The following is a 24,910-nucleotide window of genomic DNA, read 5'->3' as shown; positions in this document are numbered from 1 at the left end:
ACTTGTGCCACCTGGGCAGGAGCAGCCAGCAGAGCAAGGGCCGGTCTACAGTTCCACCTCCCCAGAACCAACCTGGTTGGTGGCAGCAGTGCAGGGAGCTCTACTCTGGTTGCCTCATGACTGTCCCCCTCACCCTGACAATAGCTTCTCCTGCAGGTTGGGAGGGCACATAGTGACTGAGACCAAGACATACCCAACACTACCACTTCTCTCTGGCCACGCTGCAGCCTTGTGCATTCAGGAGGAGGCACAGGAGCCTGTAAATGAGACCTAGGGCAGGAGGAGCTACCACTAGGGGCAGCAGAGAGAGGCATCCTTCTCTGCACAGGTGGCTCAGCGCTGGATTAAAACAAGATCTATAAAGATTCTATGTTTCTATAGAGAAGAAAAACGACCACAAGAGGGCAAAGTTTTAAAGTAGAGGGCAAAGGTCTCTGCAGTAATATGAGGAAGTATTACTTTACTGACAGAGTAGTGGATGCATGGAATAGCCTTCCTGCAGAAGTGGCAGCTGCAAATACAGTGAAGGAGTTGAAGCATGCATGGGACATGTATAAGGCTATCCTTCATATAAGATAGAGACAGGCATAAGGCTATCCTTCATATAAGATAGGGATAGGGATAAGGCTATCCTTCATATAAGATAGGGATACTAATAAGACTATCCTTAATATAACATAGGGATAGGCATAAGGCTATCCTTCATATAAAATAGGGATAGGCATAAGACTATCCTTTATGTAAGATAGGGATAAGTATAAGGCTATCCTTCATATAAGATAGGGATAGGTATAAGGCTATCCTTCATATAAGATAGGGATAGGCATAAGGCTATCCTTCATATAGGATAGAGATAGGCATACGGCTATCCTTCATATAAGATAGGGATAGGTATAAGGCTTTACTTCATATAAGATAGGGATAGTTGTAAGGCTATCCTTCATAGCTATCCTTCATATAAGATAGGGATAGGTGTAAGGTTATCCTTCATATAAGATAGGGAGAAGCATAAAGCTATCCTTCATATAAGATAGGGATAGGTGTATGATATCCTTCATATAAGATAGGGACAGGCATAATGTTATCCTTCGTATAAGATAGGGATAGGCATAAGACTATCCTTTATGTAAGATAGGGATAGGTATAAGGCTATCCTTCATATAAGATAGGGATAGACATAAGGCTATCCTTCATATAAGATAGGGATAGGCATAAGTCTATCCTTCATATAAGATAGGGATAGGCATAAGGCTATCCTTCATAAAAGATAGGGATAGGCATAAGGCTATCCTTCATATAAGATAGGGATAGGTATAAGGCTATCCTTCATATAAGATAGGGATAGGCATAAGCTATCCTTCATATAAGATAGGGATAGGCATAAGACTATCCTTTATGTAAGATAGAGATAGGTAAAAGGCTACCCTTCATATGAAATAGGGCCAGGGACTATTGATAGAATTCAGATTATTGGGCAGACTAGATGGGCCAAATGGTTCTTACCTGCCGACACATTCTATGTTTCTATAAAGATACATCAGCTGCCGTTGTATCTAAGGTCCCATTCACACAGCCGTTATGACTTGGCAGTGTGACGGCTGTCAGGGAACCCAGGGAGAAAAAATACTGTGAGCGCCTTCTTTTTCTCCTGCTGCAAAACAACATCCGCCTATAATGGGATCCATCGGGTACCCGTTGTTGCCCATTGTGCCCTGTCCAGATAACGGCTGTTAAAGGGAGCATTCTTGACAGGGTGCAACGGCAGTGTGAAAGTAGCCTAGCTACTATATGCCGGTGCTTGTGCTGACAAGCACCTAGGCACCAAGATGAAATTCTGTCATAGGGACCTGGCACCTGGGATTTGTCGAGCCCCCACTTAGAGACAATTAGGAGTTAGATAGGGGAAAAATGCCTCAAACAAAAAAAGAAATCCCACTCACAAATAGTTAAAAAATGTGCGACAAGATGATCTGAAGAATCTGAATAAGAAAGGGCACGTAGACTCCAAAAAATAAGGAAACAAATGTCCTGAAAACATCTTGTGACAGCCGTCCTAAAAGAAAGAACCACTGAATAACGAACCAACAATGAATGGCCGGTCTACGAGAATAATTGGGCTCCTTACTTCATACTTTATATATTTGAACTGTTCACCATATTACTAGTTCTTACCCCTCAATGAATCATGTCTATCAATATTAATCCCTTCCTCACATTAGACCGTCAGACATACTAACTGCCAACCATTAAAGGGGTATTCTAGAGGGAAAAAACATTCTAATCAACTGGTGCAAGAAAGTTAAACAGATTTGTAAATTACTTCTATTTAAAAATCTTAACACTTCCATTACTTATCGGCTGCTGTATGCTCCACAGAAATTTGTGAAGATATTTTCTGTCTGACCACATTGCTCTCTGCTGACACCTCTGTTCGTGTCAGGAACTGTCCAGAGCAGGAGAGGTTTGCTTTGAACTGGACTACCACCTAGAGGCCTGCTGTTTCACCAGTGGGAATCTCTTTGACCATTTGTAGTGTATGGATAAAACACGGATACATTGTGCGTCTTTTCATATAAATAAAGCTTGTTTTGAATACCGAGGCTATATTTTGCAACATCCTTTTTAAATCACACTGTATATGACCCTATTACTGTAGATCAGAAGCCACTGTTCCTTGTAGACGAAATTCACATTATACTAGTACATCGCTACCATCCTGTGCTTTCTTCTATTGCCTACAAATCATATTCCATACGAATTATGAATAATAATACCGGAGTACAATACACAGCATATTTCTGTATCCTGGAACCAGCTACTAGAATACACAGGAGATGTTAATTCTAATAGGTGTGATGTCAGATCGTATTAAGAAAAGCTGCCTCTATTGAATGATCAGAGTTGTAGTCAGGTTTTCCTAAAGATTGATGGCTTAGCCCTGTATCAAGTGTACACACCCCATAGTGAGAGACTGTGTGGCTCCTATGGGACCCTTGAAGAGAGGGGGCCCTGTCTTGGTTGGTCCCATTGCTTTTTCCATAGGTAACAAACTATGCAAAGCTCCTCTTCCCAGTGAACTAAATTGTCAACAAATCTGACTTCATAATAGGAGGCCCATATCGATATTGACCTTGGCCAAGAAAAAGTGGCTTGTTGGTGCCCACTATAGCCTTGCAAACCAGCACATAGGCACTTAGCCCTCAACCACACCCCTTGTTTATTACAGTCGGCCCCTGTTTTTGTTCATGCTCATACCCCCAACAGGATAAATGCCCAAAATTGATTACTTGCCACCCAAAAAAAACAAAAAAACTATTTTACCTGCTTTTAGGACCTTAGCGAGAAATTTAACAAAGTTTATACTATATTACACAGAATATATTACCTAAGCAGTGGCATAGTTATATGGGGTGCCGAGGTAGCAGTCACAGCCTGGCCCTGGTGCCTTAGGGGCCCCAACGGCTGCCCTGACACATACCGTAAGTGAAAATGCAAGTGTTAACACCTGGTGAATAAGGGCCCTATTACAGATTTATATTGTGGCCCAGAAGCCTGTCCGGCCTCACTAGATGTCTACCAGCTGCAGACAATCATGCTGAGGAGATGTAATGTCTACCACGTCCTACAGCTCTGCAGGACAGATCATCTATCACAGCACAACATTCACATTGGAAATGACTAAGAACAGAAGGAGAATCATCTTGCACACATATGAGCAGAGCCCAGAGACCACTCCCCCAGTCCGTGCGTACACAATCCTCTTCCCCCAGACTGCATGACAACAATGGGAGGATGCACACGGCCCCCTGTCACATGCCTGCTCCGATGACACCATTCATCTCAGTGTATCATTCAGCATCACCTCTCCTGTCATAGACAACCATTTTACCCTTTCTCATTCTCTAGGTTATCACTTCCACCTCTGGATTTGAAATACAGATCAGAAGGGAAATCAGAAATGACATGTTTTTTTTTATTAGAAGTTTCCCATTGGAGCACATACAATAGAAATGTGCAAAAACAGCAATTCCTTATTCCCCAGGCAGCATGAAATCCTGACAAGCTCCATCATTATGAATCACTAAGTTTTACTGTAAAACAAATGCAACATTTCAGAGGGAAAAAAACTTAACTTCAAACCAAGCTGTGGCACCTGGGAGACGGTTTACCCAGTTTCTTCCTAAATAACCTACAGTGGGGATCAAAAGTTTGGGCACCCCAGGTAAAATTTGTATTAATGTGCATACAGAAGCCAAGGAAAGATGGAAAAATCTCCAAAAGGCATCAAATTACAGATTAGACATTCTTATAATATGTCAACAAAAGTTAGATCTTATTTCCATCATTTACACTTTAAAAATAACAGAAAACAAAAAAATGGTGTCTGCAAAAGTTTGGGCACCCTGCAGAGTTAATATCTTGTACTGCCCCCTTTGTCAAGTATCACAGCTTGTAAACGCTTTTTGTAGCCAGCCAAGAGTCTTTCAATTCTTGTTTGAGGTATCTTTGCCCATTATTCCTTACAAAAGTCTTCCAGTTCTTTGAGATTTCTGGGCTGTCTGTCACGCACTGCTCTTTTAAGGTCTATCCATAGATTTTCAACTATGTTGAGGTGAAGAGATTGGGAAGGCCATGGCAAAACCTTCAGTTTATGCCTCTTGATGTAATCCCCCGTGGATTTTGAGGTGTGTTTAGGATCATTATCCATTTGTAGAAGCCATCCTCTCCTTAACTTCAGCTTTTTCACAGATGGCATCAAGTTAGCATCCAAAATTTTCTGAAATTTTATTGAATCAATTTTTCCTCCTACTCGTGAGATGTTCCTTGTGCCACTGGCCCAAAGCATGAGTGATCCACCCCTATGCTTAACAGTTGGACAGAGGTTCTTTTCATTAAATTCTGTTCCCCTTCTTCTCCAAACGTACCTTTGCTCATTCCGGCCAAAAAGTTCAATTTTAACCTCATCGGTCCACAGAACTTGTTTCCAAAATGCATCAGGCTTGTCTTTGTGTTCATTTGCAAAGTTCAAATGCTGATTTTTGTGGTGAGGACGTAGAAGAGGTTTTCTTCTGATGACTTTTCCATGAAGACCATATTTGTACAAGTATCTCTTTATAGTGGAATAGTGTACCACAACTCCAGTGTATGCCAGATCTTTCTGGAGGGATTGTGCAGTCAAACATGGGTTTTGAATTGTTTTTCTCACAATCCTGTGAACTGTTTTGTCTGATGTTTTTCTTGGTCTTCCAGATCTTGCTTTAACTTCCACTGTTCCTGATGACTGCCATTTCTTAATAACATTCCGAACAGAGGATATTGACATCCGAAAATGTTTTGCCATCTTCTTATAACCTTCTCCAGCTTTGTGAGCGTCAACTATTTTCAGTTTCAGATTTCTAGACAACTGCTTAGAAGAACCCATGGTGCTGATTGTTGGGGCAAGGTCAGATGAGTCTGGGCATTTAAAACCTTTGAAATTGACATCACCTGGTCTTCCCAGATGATGATTGAGAAGAATCCATGACACTGGCAGGTCTCAGCTTTGCAAAGGGGGCAGTGCATGCTATAAATTCTGCAGGGAGCCCAAACTTTTGCAGACACCATTTTTTTGTTTTCTGTTATTTTGAAAGTGTAAATGATGGAAATAAAATCTAAATTTTGTTGATATACTATAAGAATGTCTAATCTGTAATTTGATGCCTTTTGGAGATGTTTCCATCTTTCCTTGGCTTCTTTATGCACATTAATACAAATTTTTACCTGGGGTGCCCAAACTTTTGATCCCCACTGTAGCTTGATTGACAAGTTACTCTCTATACACAAAAACTGTAGAGACCTGTCAGTCCAGTTGAGTCAGGGGAAGGGTTGGGAGCCAGTGGGACCGCCTCCCAGACACTTCTCTGATGATTTAGCTTGGTGTTTCACCAAGTTTTTCTCTAACAAACTCCCTTCAAAGCAAATCTGTCAGTAGTTTTAAGCCCTCAATACTGCTGATAGACCTACAGAGAGGTCTGGTAGAGGCTGATAATAATACCTTGTGTTTGTCAGGAACCTCAAAACCAGATGCAGTAAAGTACAAAACAAACCTTTATTAAAATAATGATAAAATAAATAACCAGCAATAGAGTAATCCCAGGTGTTATAGTTATGCAACTTGAAAAAACAAGATAAAGACCTGTTCTCTGTATTGAAAGCTTCCCTGGCCTCTTCTCTTAGCTATAACTGAAAGCTTTAAAAGTGTCCTGATTGGATGCTAGTGCTGTCAATCAAAAAGTTACATAATGTTTAAATCAAGTTTTTATGTTAAAAAAAAATTTTTTCATAAGGTTTGTTCAACTGTTCCATTTTACTAACGAGATTTGAAAATTACTCTGGCCACTAAGCCAATAAGGCATTTCTTCTTCTGATCAGTCTTCCCACTATTATCACAGTGGAAGGCGACACATTTATCTACGCAACACAGAATCAGGCCATTCATAATAGGTCACGGTCAGAGACTAACTATTTCCTCTCACTACTAAATCACCTCTGCACAGGTCACAGAGAATACCTAGAAAACTTTCCCATAGAAGACTACTGTTTCCTATGGTCCATGTGGCTGTTGTAGCATATGTCTAAATACTGTAAACAGAGCAGAGCAGCGTCTCAGGCAATATGCTGCTCCCATAATAAATTCTAAAAAAAAACTTTAAAAAGAATTACAAATTACAGTGAAAACATATTAGAAAAAAAAGAATGTTTTGTTATCAGTCTCAGTAAAAAAAAAATAAATAAAAAAAAAAACAAAAAAAAAAAATAACAAGAAAAAAAAACAAGGGGGAAGCATCAGCCATGTTGGGTGTAACAATATAGAGAATTGGCCATGACATAAACCAGCTTTCCCACCAGTCTGGGGTATGACATCCTTACCCAAAAGGGTGTCCCTCTGGCCTCCATCAGGTGGGAATACATCAGCATTCTTCCTTACTGTTTTCACTGTATATAATATTTGACTAAACATTTCTATGGAGAGGCTTTCTGCAAAATATGTACACTGCGCAGAGTCTACGTAGTGTCACACATCAAAGCCTTCCATCTGAGGTGCATGTTGGGAAATTCTATGAATAATTTTGTCTAATGAAAGGCATTTACGTGATGTGAGCAAAGCATAAGACAGGAACGTGTTTGTAGCTATTTAACATAGATTATATATATATATATATATATATATATATATATATATATATATATACTGGCTAGGTAACATTCTGGCCAGGTGGTAACCTAGTCTTAGTTTATCATACTCATAGGTTGGTACTATTAATTGGAAGATACAGAGATGGGAGCTCTACATAAAATACTTAAAAGAGGACCCAGGCCGAGGATACTGCTTTGCACACACCCGATGTGCCTATGGGTACTAATAATTAACAATAAACGGAGCAGTCCTACTAGGCTAGGGGGAAAAGGTTATAGAAATCAGAAGAATTGAAATAATAGGAGAGAAAAAGGTTTGTGTCAAATGTTGGATATTTTTTTAAATGTTGGACATTTATTTAAAATAACAATGATACTCTTGATGACTTAATGGTGATGTCCTTGGCAGGGCCCTTGCTTTGGACAACACACAATATTAACAAATGATATATAAAATGTAAAATACATAAAAACACAATTGCTAGCTAAAATTGCACAAATGAGGTGGTTGGGACACAGGGTTTGTGCTATATAGTAAGCACAGTGGGACAGTCTGGAAATTGCAAATGTCCTATTTGTTATAGGTGATGATTGGTGTGAATTGTAGTCTCAGTGAGGGTATTTAGCGCAAATAGCGCTGGAAGATTAAATCCACAGTGTTGGCCGTAGTTGCAGCGCTCGACAGCGCTGGAGACTCCCAGTACTGAGCCCACTCTCCCTGTCTGTGCAGGACTGTCTGTAGAATAGGCAGATGCGCGTGGTAGCGCTGAAGCTTCACCAAGTTTCACACAGTATCACAAAGTTACTCCTTCTATACCCCGACGGCACGGGGACAAGTTAAAGAAGGTGATAAAGGATAGGCACTATGTGCCTCTTATCGGCTCTTCAAATGCTCAGTGTTCTGCGCGTATCTGCGTTGGAAGTCCTCCGAGCTCTGCCTTCTATACCCCGGCGGCACGGAGAGGATAAGCAAGGACAGAGGTCCAAGGCTGAATGCCGGTGCTAGCTGCAGCTAGTAAGTAATGCAAGTCTCGGGCTTTGCTGGGGTAGCGGAGCGTCCCTGTTAAGTCCCAATCTCTGTTCAGCGAAATAGTCTATGATCAGACGCGTATCGGGGAGCCACGTCCCCTTTTTCAATGGTGACATATATACATGTGGTCGTTTTAAAATGTGAGCTCATTTATGTCCTTGTGCCTGATAAGGGAGGTCTCCTCCGAAAACGCATTTGTGATTTGGACAAAATAAAGGAAGTTAAACTATATGCATCTACATGCAAGATTATTGAGCGCCTTGAGACACAGTTTGGCAAATATTTTATTCCATATACATAGACATATACAGGTTAAGCCCTCTTTTGGTTGTTTTTTGGTCTATTAAAGATTCACTTCTGACACGTGGTACGTCCTAGTGTCGAGACATCATCAGGAAGTGGTAGGTAGCAGGGACTGGACACCTAAGGGACGGCAGTGGCATAGCTATAGGGGGTGCAGAGGTAGCAGTCATAGCGGGGGCCCTGGTGCCTAATGGGGACTCCAAAGCCCATTTGCCCCATAAGAGACCAGTATTATAAATGGCACATGGGGGCCCTGTTGCAGATTTTGCATCGGGGCTATGAAGCTACAAGCTACGTCTCTGGGGATCGATATTTACAGAATGACCCCTTTAACACCGACACTGTGAGCAACAATACACTTTGAAGCCCCCTTTATAAATCTTGTACAACAAAGATAAACATCTGCTCTAGATCTTCTATACCAATACAGTATGATTTCTATTAATTCTCTGGGGATATTAATAGTACAATGTGTGAGAAATTACCCTCCTCTCTCATCTGACAGTAAAATACAGTAATCCTGATAGAAATAGCCGGTTTGTAAAAATAACTTCTTTTCCACTAACTATTAACACGGAGCTGGTAATACATCTGCAACCCACGAGCAGCGGCCCAGATACCAGGGGGGGTGGGAGAGCCGTCTCCCTCTGTACGCTGCCATTCACATAGACAGGGCGAGCCCATCTCCAAGCCAAGCTCTCGCAGCTGCCCGATGGAGACAGGAAACCATTCTGCGACAATCACCACCTTGGTGTGAAATTACCAAGTAATTACTGAACAGGCTCTCTAAGAAATTGTCATATTGCTTCCACAAATAGAACAAACCGCCGGTCCCCATGTATCTGCACGACTCGAAACACAAAATGCCTTGCCAGATTCCCATAGCAACAAGGAGCGCTCCAGTGCGAAACAAATCTTAAACAACGTAAGGCGTTACATCAGGCTGTTTTCAGTCATACCAGAGTTTATATAAGCCCCATAGTCCAGTGTTTCCCAAACCAGCGTGCCTCCAGCTGTTGCAAAACTACAACTCCCAGAACTCATAGTGACATGTAAAAAGTATTGATCGTTGGGGCTGTAGATCAGTGTTTCCCAGTCAGGATGCCTCCAGCTGTTGCAAAACTACAACTCCCAACATGCCCGGAGGCTGTCCAGGCATGCTGGGAGTTGTAGTTTTGCAACAGCTTAAGGCACCCTGGTTGGTAAATACTACCATAGACACACTGAGTAATCCATTAATGTGTCTTGTTTTGTCTGAATTCTGTTGTCATCCAGCTTTCCTATCATCCTGCAGGGCACCACTGCCCAGTCATGATGCAATATTGGAACATTATGTACACTGCTCAAAAAAAATAAAGGGAACACTAAGATAATACATCCTAGATCTGAATGAATGAACTAATCGTATGAAATACTTTCCTCTTTACATAGTTGAATGTGCTGACAACAAAATCACACAAAAATTATCAATGGAAATCAAATTTATCAACCCATGAAGGTCTGGATATGGAGTCACACTCAAAATCACAGTGGAAAACCCCACTACAGGCTGATCCAACTTTATGTAATGTCCTTAAAACAAGTCACAATGTGGCTCAGTAGTGTGTGTGGCCTCCACGTGGCCGTATGACCTCCCTACAACGCCTGGGCATGCTCCTGATGAGGTGGAGGATGGTCTCCTGAGGGATGTCCTCCCAGACCTGGACTAAAGCATCCGCCAACTCCTGGACAGCCTGTGGTGCAAAGGGGCATTGGTGGATGGAGTGAGACATGATGTCCCAGATGTGCTCAATCGGATTCAGGTCTGGGGATTGGGTGGGCCAGTCCATAGCATCAATGCCTTCCTCTTGCAGGAACTGCTGACACACTCCAGCCACGTGAGGTCTAGTATTGTCTTGTATTAGGAGGAACCTAGGGCCAACCACACCAGCATATGGTCTCACAAGGGGTCTGAGGATCTCATCTCGGTACCTAATGGCAGTCAGGCTACCTCTGGCAAGCACAAGGAGGGCTGTGCGGCCCCAAAGAAATGCCACTCCACACCATTACTGACCCACCCCCAAACCGGTCATGCTGGAGGATGTTGCAGGCAGCAGAACGTTCTCCACGGCGTTTCCAGACTCTGTCACGTCTGTCACATGTACTCAGTGTGAACCTGATTTAATCTGTGAAGAGCACAGGGCGCCAGTGGCAATAGCGGTAACGGTCCTGCTGCTGGGTTGTTGCCCTCTTACGGCCTCCTCCACGTCTCCTGATGTACTGGCCTGTCTCCTGGTAACGCCTCCATGCTCTAAACACTACGATGACAGACACAGCAAACCTTCTTGCCCCAGCTCGCATTGATGTGCCATCCTGGATGAGCTGTACTACCTGAGCCACTTGTGTGGGTTGTAGACTCCGTCTCATGCTACCACTAGAGTGAAAGCACCACCAGCATTCAAAAGTGACAAAAACATCAGCCAGGAAGCATAGGAACTGAGAAGTGGTCAGTGGTCACCACCTGCAGAACCACTCTGTGGTGTCCCGCTACCGCCTCCTATCCGGTACCTGTGTATATAGGTCCCCATAGCCAGAGTCCCTAGGACGTCGGGGTCCTTTTTGTCTAGTTTACCCCTTGTCACCTCTCATCTAGATCTAGTCATTAAACTAATAGTTTATTCAGGATGTATGTAAATATAATAGTACTAATGTATATAACTAGTTAATTAGCTGTCCGGAGCGTAGCAGGACCTGCGGGTCACGTGATCAGGTAAACTCTATGGTTTTTGCTTAAGGACCTTTGGAGGTCCTTGTGACGTATTGCGCCCACTATGCTTTGTGACGGTGAGTGACAGATATTCGGACCAATAGAAACAACCCCGCCCCTGCCCATATAAGGGAGCTGCTGCCATGATTCTCTCTCTTGTTCCTGTGCAGCCAAGCAGTAAGCATCTCTCTTGTTCCCGGGCTGTCAAACGAGCAGGATCTGCGCAGCTATCTTCCGCAGTGAGTTAGGCCCGAGCCTTGCGGCAACGGCTGATCTATTCAGAATCGTGAGTGTATCAATCCCTAAGCAGGATCACCGGACCTTATCTATCCCCTAAATCCGGATGGATCTTCGCAAATTACCTTAAATTCAGAGACTTGTATTACTATTCAAGGTCCGCAACAACTGTCAGTCACTGAACTATATAGAGACTGTTTGCATGAGACTGTTATTGTGCATTGGATGTACCGCAAGCATTTAAGTAAAGTTTATCCAAGTTCAGTCATTTTATTACATGCACCTATCGTTACTGGGAAGGGCGGCGATAGGCCAGAGAATTACCTCAGCATACTAGCCCTAAGCCTGGCGTCACGAACTATAGGGTTAACCTTAACCCCTCATCTACCTAAACAACACCCCAGCTACCATACACCCCCCAAGGGCTACCACAACTCCTTTATTGGGGGTGTCCTGCTAATTGCCTATAATTTCCACCTGTTGTCTGTTCCATTTGCCCAACAGCATGTGAAATTGATTATCAATCAGTGTTCTTCCTGAGTGGACAGTGTGATTTCACAGACGTGTCATTGACTTGGAGTTACATTGTGTTAAGTGTTCCCTTTATTTTTTGAGCAGTGTAGTTAGATTACTGAGGAAAGGCTAAAATGTTTTGGATGTAAGGAGAGGTTGAAATTGTCCACAGCACAGAGTGTTTCAGGAGCATAGGGCGCAGCATAGTGTGTCCCACATAAATAGTAGTGCCAGCACAGTGTCACCTATAACCAGTGCCAGCATATTACCCCCTATTATTAAAGTACCAGCAGTTTGCCTCTTAATTTTAAAATTGTCAACAGAGTTTGACAAAAATTTCCAGTGCCTGCAAAGTGTTCACTTTATTAATAATGCAAGCAGTGTGCCCCCTATTATTATTAGCGTCAGTAGAGTTCCCTAATTACTACCAGTGCCAGCACAGTGTCCCCTATTGCCAGTGCCAGCACAGTGTCCCCTAGTGCCATCATAGTGTCTCTTATTATCAGTGCCAGTACAGTACCCCTATTAATAAAGTAGCAGCAGTGTGCCCCCTGTTAATAATAGTGCCAACAGGCTGTGACTAAAATGACCATTGCCAGCAATGAGTCTACTTTATGATAGTGCAAGCAGGGAAGCCCCATTATTAATAGAACAAACAGTGTGCCCCATATTATTAAAAGGGTACTTTATTTTAAATCAACTGGTACCAGAAAGTTAAACAGATTTGTAAATGACTTCTATAAAAAAAATTGTAATCCTTCCAGTACCTATCAGCAGCTGTTTCTTTTTGAGTTTCTTTTCAGTCTGACCACAGTGCTCTCTGCTGACACCTCTGTCCATGTCAGGAACTGTCCAGAGCAGGATAGGTTTGCTATGGGGATTTGCTCCTACTCTGGACAGTTCCTGAAATAGAGAGGTGGCAGCAGAGAGCACTGTGGACAGACAGAAAATAAATTCAAAAAGAAAAGAACTTTCTCTGTAGTATACAGCAGCTAATAAGTACTGGAAAGATTAAGATTTTTTAATAGAAGTCATTTACAAATCTGTGTAACTTTCTGGCACCAGTTGATTTAAAATAAATTGTTTTCCACTGGAGTACCCCTTTAAGTGTCAGTAGAGTTCCCCAATTATTACTAGTGCCAGCACAGTGTCCCCTATTACCAGTGCCAGAACATTGTCCCCTATTACCAGTGCCAGCAGAGTACCGCCTCTTATACCAGTGTCAAAAGTGTTCACCTATCAATAATAGTGACAGTAGAGAGCACTTTTTTATTATGATTGGGAGCAGTGCCCCAATTTTATTACCATTACCAGCAACTAATATTACCAGTGGCAGAGTGTCCACTATTACCAGTACCAGCAGAGTACCCCTCATATTCCCAGAGCCAACAGTGTTACCCATTAACAATAGTGGCAGCAGAGTGTACCCTTTTGCCATTGCCAGCAGAGTGTCCCCCATTAACAATAGTGGCAGCAGAGTGTACCCTATTGCCATTGCCAGCATAGTACCCCTATTATTGCCAGTGCTAGCAGCATGCCCCCTATTACTACCAGTGGTAGCACAGAGCCTCCATTATTAGTAGTGCCAGCAGAGGGCACTTACTATTGATAGCTCCATCAAGATTTTCTCCATTTAAACCAGCTACAAGGAAAAAAAAAGTGATTTCTATCTCTTCCCATCTCCATGTCTAATATGGGATATATGGAAGTCTGAACCCCTACTCTGGACTGTTCTACATCGTTCGCTCTGCTCCCCACTCTGCAGCACAAAACTGGATGGTTACTTTCAGGCCGAATTCACACAGGCGAAACTTGTCCAGAATGTCCACACAGAATATTTTGCATGGACATTCATTTTTCAATGGGATTCTGCTGCACTGTTCTGCTGCACTGTTCATGGCAGTCTCAACTTTGTGGTGAGTGCACCTACGTTTCTTTTTGTTGTTCTACTTGATACTTCATATCACCCCCGCAGGAGACTGGTATCGGAGGTCGCCGTGGACCTTGCTGTATACGTCATTAGGTGACATAAGTTCTCCATGTGTGCTCTCCCTGCACTTTTACCTTAGTATTTGGCATATTTGTAAATTACTTCTATTAAAAAATCTTAATCATTCCAGTACTTATCAGCTGCTGTTATGAGCCACAGGAAGTTCTTATCTTTTTGAACCTCCTTTCTGTCTGACCAGGGTGCTCTCTGCTGACACCTCTGTCCATGTCAGGAACTGTCCAGAGCAGCATAGGTTTTCTATGGGGATTTGCTCCTACTTTGGACAGTTCCTAAAATGGACAGAGGATCATAAGAGCAGCTGATAAGTACTGGAAGGATTAATATTTACAAATCTGTTTCACTTTCTGGCACCAGTTGATTATTAAGACGTAGGTCGCAGGGTCTAACGCAGTGTCTAACGCAGTGTTTTCCAACCTAGGTGCCTCCAGCTGCTGCAAAACTACAACTCACAGCATGCTGGGAGTGGTAATTCTGCAACAGCTGGAGTTACTGTGGTTAGGAAACACTGGTATAGCATGTGGATGGCGACTGAGGCCCCTGATGTCTGTAGGCCCGGAGCTCTGCTGTGCACGAGTCGTCTCCCAGTCCCTGTATGTGTTAGTTTTACAGAATGGCGCTGCCACCTAATGTGAAAACATTTCAGATGCAGACATAATAATAAAAAAAAATAATAAAAATAAATAAATAAAGGCTTTGGCTTTGATATCATTTCTTCAGCTTCTACTCTGACAGCCATGCCAGAGGTAATAAATATTGTATAACGTCTGTCCGTGTAGTGCAGACGGCATCTCTCCGCTCCATTCCCATAGCAACACTGTGCTAGATTTACTTGTATAGGAATAAATATACTAGCGCGACTGCAACGTCTTCGTGATTCCAGAGCCGTTCTGTTTACCAGATACCACTGATCGGCCCCCGACTTCTGCTACTACGTCTACCCCCAACCTAACCTAGGCCGTATCCTGCATGGGTTGTCCATGACCTCTGGACCCCCTAAAAAAATTACTTGGGGCCCAATGGAATTAGTGAATGTCTAGAATACCGCCCCACCACCAGGAGTGGTAGAAGAGGGGACCCATCTACATCTATACAACCAAGGGTGTACGTACTATAGTGGCAGACCAAGCGGCTGCTATAGGGCCCATGGAAAGAGGGGTTAATGTCCTGGTTGGTCCCTATACAGAACTCCTCTCCTCTCTCCAGGGAACTATGGCCCAGATTTATCAAACTGTGTGAGAGAAAATATAGAGTGATTTTACCCCAGCAACCAATCACAGCACAGGTAACTAGCTGAGGTAAAGTGAAAGCTGAGCTGTGATTGGTTCAGATGGGAAAATCTCTCTATTTTCTCTCTCACACAGCTGGATAAATCTTGGCCTATGTTGTCAGAGGATTAAAGGGGGGGGGTCCTTGTTATGTTTTTAAATCAACTGGTGCCAGAAAGTTATATTGTAAATTATTTCTATTTAAAACTGTTAATCCTTCCAGTACTTATCAGCTGCTGCATGCTCCAGAGAAAGATGTGTAGTTCTTTCCAGCTTGTCAACAGTTCTCTCTGCTGCCACCTCTGTCCATGTCAGGAACTATCTAGAGCAGGAGCAATAATCCCCATAGCATATCTCTCCTGCTCAGGGCAGTTCCTGACATGGACAGAGATGTCAGCAGAGAGCACTGTGATCAGACTGGAAAGGACTACACACCTTCCTCTGGAGCATACAGCAGCTGATAAGTAATGGAAGGATTAAGATGTTTACATAGAAGTATTTTACAAATTTGTATAACTTTCTGGCACCCGTTGATTCAATTTTTTTGGAGTACACCTTTAATAAAGGGGGTATTGATCAATGGGTCATGGAAAGCAAAGGGAAATAAACACCAGACCTTTCTGTCCTAGGGTCAAAAATTAAATGTCATGACATTTCGGAAGCGTGCCTTGGGGCACAATGTAAAAAATTAAGTCTAAAATAGTGGCCTACCAACAGGAGTGAAAAAAGAAGTGTCATTGGGACCATCTGAACCACCTTACCAGTGCCCATTCAATGTATGTCCCAGGAAAGCTCCTGATGCATTTGTCAAATGTATCTATAGGGTCCCAATAACCCTACACATGCAAAAAAAACATTATTTTGGCAACACCTGGACAGATATACACTGGTCCCTCAAGTTACAATATTAATTGGTTCTGGGACGGCCATTGTATGTTGACACCATTGTATGTTGAGACCAGAACTCTATGGAAACCTGGTAATTGGTTCTGAAGCCCCAAAATGTCATCCAAAAATAGGAAAAAAAGTGAGGATTAAAGAAAAATAAGTAGATAACTAATATAGATAAAGCAAATCCTTACATATAAAAGTAATAAAGATCTGCTGGGAGCTGTAATCACTGTCTATGTCAGTGTTTCCCAACCAGGGTGCCTCCAGCTGTTGCAAAACTACAACTACCAGCATGCCCGGACAGCCTTTGGCTGTCCGGGCATGCTGGGAGTTGTAGTTTTGCAACAGCTGGAGGCACCCTGGTACGGAAACGCTGGTCTATGTGGAGGACATGAGCTTCTGTACAGTACACACAGTGTCCTAAAAAAGTATCACAGAGCCGTCCTCACCTGGTGTCCAAATGAGCAGCTAACCCTGGCACAGGTAAAGAGTACAGAACATGTAATACCTCCCTGTACTGTAGGGGGTGCTACCAGACACCAGTCAGTGCATGCACTTCAGTAAGACAGGGGTTTTACCAGTGAATGTCCATTCTGATTGGTCAGTTCTTCCGGCCATAATTGACACATTTCACAGATCTGGACTGTCCGTACATTGTATGTTGAGTCTGGTTTCAAGTTACAATGGTCCAGAAAAGACCATTGTATGTTGAAACTATTGTATGTTGAGGCCATTGTAAGTTGAGGGATCACTGTACATTGTAATTCCTTTTTTTTTTTTTTTTTTTTTTTTACATTACTGTAATTTCATTGTAGATTTTATAGTAGAATTAATAGTAGACTACCCTATTTCCTACAGGTGCATTTACTAAAAAATGTATATATACTGTATTGTAAACTTGTATTGACAATGGGGCCAAATTGGCAGCATATGCCTCTGTATGCCTATACATATGAGGCCTTCCATCAGTGGTATATGTTCGGCCATCCCCTGATCCATCCCCTGATCGGCCAATAATCCCCCTGTCTAATCGGGGCCCTTAGGCTGATGTCTCAAACACGTAATATGGGTACATTTCTGGGTGCATTCTGGGCACACAGTTTGACCAAAAGTCCCAGTCCACCTGCAAGTCCAATGACCAAAACTGGCCATCGATTTTTATTTTGTTACATTGAAGTAATAAAGAATAATGTTTCGAAATGTTTTATAACTTATTGGACTGATTTGAACAGATTTTCACTGGTTACCACAAATCACATTTACACTGGTAATTGTATCTCTAGATCTGTATAACAACTAAATTAAAATGTATATTTCTCAAAGTAAACCACAACTTGCAGCTTTTTACAGGCTGTGTCTCTATCTGGAGGACTTACCGAATTTTGCGCCGTATAAGACGCACTTTTTCTTCCCCAAAACTGGGGGGGAAAAAGTTGGTGCGTCTTATACGGCGAATACACACACCTATCGCGGCGATCCCTGCGGCCATCAACGGCCGGGACCTGCAGCTAATACAGGACATCACCGATCGCGGTGATGCCCTGTATTAACCCTTCAGATGCGGCGATCAAAGCTGACCGCCGCGTCTGAAGGGAAAGTGACACTAACCCGGCTGTTCAGTCGGGCTGTTCGGGACCGCCGCGGTGAAATCGCGGCATCCCGAACGGCTTACAGGACACCGGGAGGGACCTTACCTGCCTCCTCGGTTTCTGCCATGGGGACGCGGCGACAGCGATGGAGCGACATCCAGGGCAGCGGTGACGAGTCCGGAGCGGCGGGGACACGTGAGTATTACCTCCTATCCAGTGGTCTTCAACCTGCAGACCTCCAGATGTTGCAAAACTACAACTCCCAGCATGCCCAGACAGCCAACGGCTGGGACTTGTAGTTTAGCAACATCTGGAGGTCCGCAGGTTGAAGATCACTAGAGATGAGCGAATTTACAGTAAATTCGATTCGTCACGAACTTCTCGGCTCGGCAGTTGATGGCTTATCCTGCATCAATTAGTTCAGCTTTCAGGTGCTCCCGTGGGCTGGAAAAGGTGGATACAGTCCTAGGAGACTCTTTCCTAGGACTGTATCCACCTTTTCCAGCCCACCGGAGCACCTGAAAGCTGAACTAATTTATGCAGGATAAGTCATCAACTGCTGAGCCGAGAAGTTTGTGACGAATCGAATTTACAGTAAATTCGCTCATCTCTAAAGATCACTGTTGGGTTCAGAATCTTTTTTTTCTAGATTTTGCACCTTTAAAATTGGGTGCGTCTTATAAGCCGGTGCGTCCTATAGGGCGAAAAATACGGTAATATGTCTACATCTGTACAACCCATTGATTTCAAACTGCCATCTGCAGTACTGCATTTGCCCTCTGGAGGTGCTATAGGGAAATTGATTCCTTTTTTTGTCAGGTTCCTTGGCAGATTACAGCAGAACCCTGGGATACCAGGTGATCAGCATGTTTTTGTGGGACTGTCTCCCAGAACTAACACCAGTTACACAAAATTGTTCTTCAAGTAGAAGAAAATACAGAAACAGTAGTAAATAAACAACAGTGCAACCACTTCCCTGTAAACAGGTATTATATAGTGCACAACTTTTTGAACGCTAACCATGACTGGTTGCTGATGCCTCCACATGGCTGTCTTTAGAGGCCCATCATTGGCCCTTATAGTCAACATGACAAGATACCACAGGATAACTAATACAGATACAGTCCTTACATATAATAGTCAGAAATAGCTTCTAGATTATATAAATAACTTTATACACAGAGGACAGGTGCTTCTTCAGGGTCCTGTACAATACACACAATGTACCAGGACACAATATGGAGCCTACCTAACCCGGTGTCCACAGGAGCAGCTAGTTCTGGCACAGATAAAGAGCAGTACAGTACCGCACTATACTATAGGGAGGTGCTACTAGTCAGCAAATCAATGCATGTACTTCAAAAATACGAGGGTTTTATCAGTGAAATACCCATGCTGATTGGTCAGATCTTTCAGCTAGAGATGAGTGAACTTACAGTAAATTCGATTCGTCACGAACTTCTCGGCTCGGCAGTTGATGACTTTTCCTGCGTAAATTAGTTCAGCCTTCAGGTGCTCCGGTGGGCTGGAAAAAGTGGATACAGTCCTAGGAAAGAGTCTCCTAGGACTGTATCCACCTTTTCTAGCCCACCGGAGCACCTGAAAGCTGAACTAATTTATGCAGGAAAAGTCATCAACTGCCGAGCCGAGAAGTTCGTGACGAATCGAATTTACTGTAAGTTCGCTCATCTCTACTTTCAGCCATGGACACATATTGTGCATCCAGACTGTCCATAGCATTGCATGTTGAGTATAGTTTCAAGGTCCAGAAAAGACCCTTATATGTTAAGAATATTGTAGGCTGAGGCCATTGTAAATTAAGGGATCAATGTTAACCGTTTGAGATTATTCTGTACAGCTTTATTCTTAAAGGGGTATTCCAGGATTTTTTTTTATTTGATTATGCTACAGGGGCTGTAAAGTTAGTGTAGTTCATACTATAGTGTCTGTACCTGTGTGTGACGGTTTTCTCACAATTCTTCTGTGATTTTCGCCCCAATATTTATTTTTAACAGCATACAAAATGACTGTTGTCTCAGATTTTTCCCAGGTTGCAACGTGGCCGAGACCTGACATCACTAGTCAGCTGATGACAGGGAGCCTGTCTGCTTCAACGGGTGGAGGGATCGCTTGGTGGGAAAAGATCAATCTGCAACTAATGCAACAGCTGTAGGCACCCTGATTGAAAACCACAGGTCTTTTGAATGGATGCAGTTCATTTATGTTTCAATGGGTGGGGTGGCTGATGTGTGGGAGGGAGGAAAATGGAATTATGGGATTTGTAGGCAAAAAAGAAAAACTCAAACAGGGAATACCAGTTCACAAAAAGCTAGCCACAGTATTATGGTAATCTACATCTCCCAACTTAGAGGATACATCTGATCCTTATGGTGGCCATACTCCTTAGAGGAAAGTTCGCCAAACCCTCCAGTTTTGGCAGGACTGGCTGACTAGCGAATACATATGGTGGTATCCCAACTCTTACTGCGGCAAGAGCTGTCTGGCAGATACATATTCTCCTCTCGACCAAGCCAAGAATGGAGCCAGAGAAATAGTTGTTGGCTGTATGAACATTGGGCCTGCAGCCCAATGTAAGGTCTAGACTAGTGTTTCCCAACCAGGGTGCCTCCAGATATTGCAAAACTACAACTCCCAGCATGCACGGACAGCCTTTGGCTGTCCGGGCATGCTGGGAGTTGTAGTTTTGCAACAGCTGAAGGCGCCCTGGTTGGGAAACATCGGTCTAGGGTCACAGGGCTTCTATGCCATATGTGGTCCATATATAATATATACTAAAGATACTGGCAATTTGTTCTTGCTACCCATACTTACAAAGGGAGTTAAAGGGTTACTCAGGTGGAAAACTTCTTTTTTTTTTTTTTTATCAACTGGTGCCAGAAAGTTAAACAGATTTGTAAATGACTTCTATTAAAAAATCTTAATCCTTCCAGTACTTATTAGCATCTGTAATACTACAGAGGAAATTATTTTCTTTTTGGAACACAGAGCTCTCTGCTGACATCATGACCACAGTGCTCTTTGCTGACATCTCTGTCCCTTTTAAGAACTGTCCAGAGTAGCAGAAAATCCCCATAGCAAACTTATGCAGCTCTGGACAGTTCCGAAAATGGACAGAGGTGTCAGCAGAGAGCACTGTGCTCGTGATGTCAGCAGAGAGCTCTGTGTTTCAAAAAGAAAATAATTTCCTATGTAGCATTCAGCAGCTAATAAGTACTGGAAGGATTAAGATTTTTTAATAGAAGTAATTTACAAATCTGTTTAACTTTCTGGCACCAGTTGATTAAAAAAATAAAAATAAAAAAAAAAGTTTTCCACCGGAGTACCCCTTTAATTACCAAAGGATGCATCATACACACTCACGGTGGATACAGGTGGGTGAAGCGCCCACTACAAGTGGGTGAACTGCTCACAAGTACTTTATAACATTAGTAAATAATATAAAGGGTTGTGGGTGGCTCACACTATAAAATACAATGTATACCGAGGTCGCTGTGTTGCATTATACCCTTCGTGACAAAAAATAAACTGAGAATTTAAAGGGGTATTCCAGGAATTTTTTTTTTATATATATCAACTGGCTCCAGAAAGTTAAACAGATTTGTAAATTACTTCTATTAAAAAATCTTAATCCTTTCAGTACTTATGAGCTTCTGAAGTTAAGGTTGTTCTTTTCTGTCTAAGTGCTCTCTGATGACACGTGTCTCGAGAACCGCCCAGTTTAGAAGCAAACTCCCATAGCAAACCTCTTCTAAACTGGGTGGTTCCAGAGACACGTGTCATCAGAGATTACTTAGACAGAAAAGAACAACCTAAACTTCAGAAGCTCATAAGTACTGAAAGGATTAAGATTTTTTAATAGAAGTAATTTACAAATCTGTTTAACTCTCTGGATCCAGTTGATATATCTATATATATATATATATATATATATATATATATATATATATATATATATAAAAGTTTTTTTCCTGGATAACCCCTTTAAATGACTGGATACAGCCCTCTAAGTATGCATATACTACTAAATGTACTACTAAAATAAAAAAGAATTTACATTTTACATTTTTATTTTATTTTATTATTCTATTTTATTTATTTATTTATTTATTTATTTTTTTTTTTTATTTTAGTAGTACATTTAGTACTATGCGCATACTTAGAGGGCTGTATCCAGTCGTGTAAATTCTCCACTTTATAACATTAAATGGTGAAAGTCACATGGAGTCTCATCTTAAGCGCCATTATTGCTTTCTTACAGGTAAACTCAGCGCCCGAGCTATAGCCTGGCATCACGTAAGCCGGCTAATATGTTCCATGCCAGTTCTGTGATGCGCCGGCAGACATGCTGATAACAATATGTCAGACGCGGTACCTTGGCTTTCTCCAGCTGTGCCTGGGCCTGACGTTCTGCTTCTCTCCGCACGGCCTCCCTGTCTTCTTCCAAAGAGACATCTGAATCAGATGGACGGCTGGTATAGGAGTCCGCCGAACCCTGGGGAGAAGAAAAAGATGGACGTTGTTATGGATGATATAATAAACCACCATTGTGAATGTAATAATACGGAATGAGCGTCGTCTGAAGCGGCTGGTTGGGTTCTCTCATTATTTCGAGCTATTTTGACTATTAATCACGAAGCATGTAATCTCGCTGAGGAGAGATCTCTATTCCCCCTGTCTCCCTGCTCATTTGTGCATCTCCAATCTGATTCCAGATCAAAACAGACTACAGAACACATGCTATTAAACAAACAGTTAAAGAGGCGAACGTACAACAAATGTTCTGTGTTGGCTGAGCGGCTGTGATGTGCCAATCACTGTCAGTGCCTACCAGGGCTTCATACCACATTCAGAGCCCCTCCATTATATTCCCCACTCTTCAACAGCATTATTGACTTTCCTTAAAGGGGTACACCGCCCCTAGACATCTTATCCCCTATCCAAATGATAGGGGATTAGAAGTCTGATCGTGGGGGTCCTGCCACTGGGGACCCCCGCAATCTTGGCTGTGGCACCCCCAGACATCCGGTGCACAGAGCGAACTTCGCTCTGTTCCGAATGACTGGCGATGTGGGGCGGAGGCTCGTGATGTCACGGCCGTCACGCCCCCTCCCATAGAATTTCATTGAGGGGGTGTGGTAGTGACATCACGAGTGGGGTGCGGCCGTGACGTCACAAGACTCGGGCGCTGCACCCGACGCTCTAAACGAATGCCGGGTGCAGCAGGGATGTCTGGGGGTGCCGCAGCCGAGATTGCAGGAGTCCCCAGTGACGTCATGGCCGCACCCCACTGGTGATGTCACTGCCACACCCCCTCAATGAAAGTCTATGGGTGGGGGCGTGACGGCCGTGCATCGCCAGTCATCCGGCACAGAGCAAAGTTCACTCTGTGCACCGGATGTCTGGAGGTGCTGCAGCCGAGGGACCAGGAGGGTGGTGTTGTCAAAGAGGTGGTTTCACCGCATCAGCTCACTACGACATTATTATTATTGGTTCTACCTAAATGACTCTACCATATGACACAGGGCTGCACAAAAGGAAAAAATACTTTTGTAACTGTGAATAAATACAGTAGGAGAGACTATGGGTTATACTGTAGATAACAAAGTTCCATGGGGGTGCAAATCTCTTTGTATCTAAAAAAGAACTGGTCTATATAGGATATACAGAAGATCCTCTTTGAGTTGACCACCCAGAATTGCATTAAAAAAGTGGTCTTCTAGGGGGTGGTCTTGCCTAGTAAGGAATGGAACCAAAAAGCTGTCTGGATAAGATGGTCTTCTGAAAGAGGTGGTCTTTTGCAGAGGTTTCACTGTCTGTGCATGGCCTCATTACTTCATTATTATTGATTCTACTAATATAGCACCACCGTATGACACAGGGGCTGCAGAAGACCAAAGATATACAAGTGTAGCTGTCAATAGATACAGTAGAGCAGAAACAGAAAATCCCCACCTGGACCGGTACTCCGCCAATGTGTGACTAGCAGACTTCAATGTAGTGGTGATAAATAGACTTCCAAAGAAAAATCAATGTCGGCACTCACCAATTCTTCTTTATTTCATATACTCACGTATTCATAGGACAGGACGACATGCATGGGGGGGGGGGGGGGGGGGGGTACCACAAGGTACCCCCCATGCATGTCATCCTGTCCTATGTATATGTGAGTATCTATATATATAAAACTCAACGTTTGTGTGAGTGTGTGTATGTATGTATGTGTGTATGTATGTATGTGTGTATGTTCCAGCATCACATCCAAACGGCTAAAGATATTAACATGAAACATAGGATAGGTGATTTAACCCTTACTCACCCCCATTTGTTTAAAATGTTTATGTTTAAAGTCCCATGCAAGTCAATGAGAAATATATGTTACTGCATAACTTCCAAACAGCTGGAGATATTTCGATAATACTTGGTCACATGTTACTTATATGTCCACTTAAAATATAGGATAGTTAATTTAACCCTTAACTACCCCCATTTGTGAGGGTCGGGGTTTTTATTTAAAGTCCCATGCAAATCAATGGGAAATGTATGTTCCCACATAACTTCCGTACGGCTGGAGATATTTCAATACCTGGTACACATATTACGGGTCGGGATAGGAGGTCAGGATAGGAGGTCGGGATAGGAGGACGGGATTGGAGGACAGGATTGGAGGATGAGATAGGAGGTCGGGATAGGAGTACGGGATAGGAGGTCGGGATAGGAGGTCGACATAGGAGGTCGAGATAGGAGGTCGAGATAGGAGGACGGGATAGGAGGACGGGATAGGAGGTCATGATAGGAGGACGGGATAGGAGGTCGTGATAGGAGGACGGGATAGGAGGTCGAGATAGGAGGACGAGATAGGAGGACGGGATAGGAGGACGGGATAGGAGGACGGGATAGGAGGACGGGATAGGAGGATGGGATAGGAGGTCGTGATAGGAGGACGGGATAGGAGGTCGTGATAGGAGGTCGAGATAGGAGGACGGGATAGGAGGTCGAGATAGGAGGTCGAGATAGGAGGACGGGATAGGAGGACGGGATAGGAGGACGGGATAGGAGGACGGGATAGGAGGATGGGATAGGAGGTCGGGATAGGAGGTCAGGATAGGAGGTCGGGATAGGAGGACGGGA

The 24,910-nt window shown here is 43.1% G+C and overlaps 1 protein-coding gene across 9 annotated transcripts in view; it reads right to left on the bottom strand.

The window, feature by feature from the left end:
* Window positions 1-24,910, bottom strand: part of CACNB2 (calcium voltage-gated channel auxiliary subunit beta 2) — a 324,896-nt gene that overhangs the window by 86,527 nt on the left and 213,459 nt on the right. For all 9 annotated transcript variants that reach the window (XM_056519211.1, XM_056519216.1, XM_056519212.1 and 6 more), the window contains one exon: window positions 22,155-22,274. In XM_056519211.1, coding sequence (XP_056375186.1) covers window positions 22,155-22,274 — 120 coding nt within the window. The remainder of the gene's footprint in view (window positions 1-22,154; window positions 22,275-24,910) is intronic.

Source organism: Hyla sarda, chromosome 5 (assembly GCF_029499605.1).
Source record: "Hyla sarda isolate aHylSar1 chromosome 5, aHylSar1.hap1, whole genome shotgun sequence".
Lineage (NCBI taxonomy): Eukaryota > Metazoa > Chordata > Amphibia > Anura > Hylidae > Hyla > Hyla sarda.
Note: the sequence above shows the minus strand (reverse complement) of the source record. Positions and strands in the feature narration are given on the sequence as shown.